This window comes from Gavialis gangeticus, unplaced genomic scaffold (assembly GCF_001723915.1).
Source record: "Gavialis gangeticus isolate Ggan-Ray unplaced genomic scaffold, GavGan_comp1, whole genome shotgun sequence".
Taxonomy (NCBI): domain Eukaryota; kingdom Metazoa; phylum Chordata; order Crocodylia; family Gavialidae; genus Gavialis; species Gavialis gangeticus.
The window spans coordinates 90,954,106-90,957,045 of record NW_017729024.1 but is presented as its reverse complement, the minus strand read 5'-3'; the positions used below and the strand labels follow the sequence as shown (position 1 = coordinate 90,957,045).

Genomic DNA, 2,940 nt, shown 5'->3' with positions numbered 1-2,940 from the left:
AACGGAGCTCTTCTGAGCCAGATGTGGTGGGAGCCAGGAAGCTTGCATGCTGCAGCCTCCATTCCCCTGTGCTCTGTGTCCGGATGCGCACCCCCCCCCCAGCTCTGCATTTGGCTACGGGGGGTACACTTACTTAAAAAGGCTGAAAAACCCTGCCCTAGAGCATCACCCTACTACATGCAGCAGCCCTGGATAGTTGGACCCCTCTTGTACATTCCCTTGAATTACACCACATAGTGCTACCCAGATTGCACTCATGCTTTCCTTCAGCTGGACTCCTCTCACTTCGTAACATGCAAATCCCCATCTCATTTCCTTACAACATTCAACTTTTAAATATTGATAAGCATTCATATGTACCAGTGTCCTATTCAAAAACTAAGTGTGTTAGAGGGTATGAGTGATATGACAGGGCAGAAAGACCACCTGAAAGTTACAGAGAGAATCTACATGCTTGAGATGGCATGTGGGAAAAACAGGGCTTGAGCTTGGAAGGGAGAGCTCCAACAAAGTGTATCTGCAGATAAGAAGAGGTGTTCAAATAGGGCAATATGAAACAAAGGGATTTTAAGTCTATGTTAAACAAACTTTAGCTACTAAAGTTGGTATTTCAGAAGCCACAGGAGAGTTAGACACCCAACTTCCATGAACTTTCAATGGGCTAGCTGTACAAATTCCATCTGGACCCTTTGGAAATTATGGCTGGAATCGCTACTGACAACCCTAATTCTTGAACATGTGGTAAAGTGCAAAAATAAACTTTTTAACTAAAAATTGATTGTACATTATGAGTTCTCCCTTTGATCGAGTCTAGTGCTTACCTTAAAATGCTGGTCCTTGTCATCTTCATTTTCATTTTCAGTCTCTGTTTCTGTTTCTGTTTCAATGTCATCATTGTCATCACTTTCATCTACTACGTCATCCACTGTGATATAAAATGCTCTATAAGTAAGGCAGATGTATGTTTTCTACATGCACATCCCAGAAAAAAAATGTAATGTGAAATTTTTTCCACTCACCAGTTGAGATCTGTCAGTACCATATATGAATACAATTCCTATGAAATCATATGAACACTACTACTACCACCAGATTTATCAAAGACTGAATGCTCATTTGATGATATTGCAGAATCTATTATTAAAATTTCTGTGCAGCAAATGGTTTTTCCTACTGAAAAAACAAAGCCAAAACCAAAACAACATGCACCTGTAAGAACAAGATTTGATAAATGAAAGATTTGACCAGCTGCACAGATCCAGGACTTCTCTGTTCAGCATAGCTCAGGCACAGGGAATGTGAGCTTAAGCTACCTTTAACTCTCCTCCAAACCATGAGCTACTAACTGTCATGCCCTCCCATCACAATGTTCCTGGTAATTAAGAAGTGACTGCATATAGTTTTGCTGCTATACCTCCTTTTGCCCAGCCAAGTCTCTTATCCTAGAAACTAGGAACAAGCAATACAAAAATTCCAAAGGCAGCTAAAAATCATACAGGAAAGCAGCTGAAGTAGTTTCTCCAACTGCTTGGCATTGCTGGCTTTAGGCCTGGGATAATCTTCTTCATTACCATATTTCTTAATGTATTTTAATTGCAAATAAGTTGAGACCAACCCATTACAACTGTTTGCTTGATATGATTTAGGTTAAAACACAATGCCAATATAAGTGGGCACTATCTACAAACTTCAGTGAATGCGTACCTTCTTCCACAAATGGCAAAATTTACCCCCCACTGTGTCATTTTAAATACTGAGTATTGTTTATATTTCAGAGCAGGAATTTTGCACTAATTTAGTACATTTGATATTATTATGGTTTAGCCATTCAGCAGAAAATAAGCTGTTTGTTGCATTTGTCACGCGAGAAATACTAACGTAATGATCGTAAAAGTTAAAAATAGCTCCACCCCTTATGCTACATCTATTTTGTACATCTCTTCTTTTAAATTTTTTGTCTTTTTTCTTACTGACCATCATATTTCTATGTTTATAGTTTTAAATAAGCTGCTCCAGAGGCCATTTAAAGGAACCATGTTACAAGAAGCCACTTAAAGTCTCCTACTCTGTGCCCTCACCACTAAATTTCTTGTTCCCCATGGCTTTTGGCAGCACCTAGAAAGCAGAGGGGGATATAGCAGTGAAGGGATTGGTGGCATAATTGAAAGATTGATAGACTGCAACAGTGTCCGTATCACAAGCATATGACCTGTCACTGAAATGCTGGTGACCCCTAGACTAGGTAATTAATGTTTAATCAGGTCTGATTTCATGGAACCAAGAGCAACGTTAGATATACACAGAACCAATGCATTAAAACTAACTGTACCTTCTGGAGGCAAACTGTAGAGCTGAGCCACAGGACCACTGGTAGGAATAACTGGGAGTTGAAAATGAAAAGCACTTTTAATTGTTGGTAGTGGAAGACGGTTTTTAGGGAAACATTTTCTCATTATTAGGCTGGATGTGTTAACAAGTGGATCAAGAGTTCTTACTGCAAGGCAATCCTATTAAAAAAAGACAATCACAAAATAACAGATGTTTTCAAAAAGCAAAACGCCAATTTTTAAAAAACATACAGCATTATACATATATTTACGTTCATACATAGTTTTGTGCACAAAATTAGAAAATGGAAAATTTATTATTACTGCTAAAAATGAGTTAAAATGTCATTTTAATATAAAAAGATATACTAAGGTATAATAGATTTAAATAGATGGAATATAAAATTGTATTGCCTGCTCCTTTTGAAACTTGTAGATCTTCTGCCAACTCTGTTTCACTTTTGTGTAAAAATACCCAATTTATTAGTATGTAAACTGTTTCTTCTTGAATTTGAAACCTGTTCCTCAGTAATCTGAGTTACTTTTGAATAGCATGACATATTAGTTAAATCACAATCACCATTTCTCCCATTTTAGATAAGCCAAGGAATGA

General features: G+C 37.6%; 1 protein-coding gene across 5 annotated transcripts in view; it reads right to left on the bottom strand.

Moving 5' to 3' along the window:
- AGTPBP1 (ATP/GTP binding protein 1) overlaps positions 1-2,940 on the bottom strand; it is a 182,706-nt gene that overhangs the window by 81,945 nt on the left and 97,821 nt on the right. For all 5 annotated transcript variants that reach the window (XM_019517377.1, XM_019517380.1, XM_019517376.1 and 2 more), the window contains exons 12-13: positions 2,330-2,507; positions 822-925 (exon numbers count right to left, since the gene is read on the bottom strand). In XM_019517377.1, the coding sequence (XP_019372922.1) occupies positions 822-925; positions 2,330-2,507 (282 nt within the window). The remainder of the gene's footprint in view (positions 1-821; positions 926-2,329; positions 2,508-2,940) is intronic.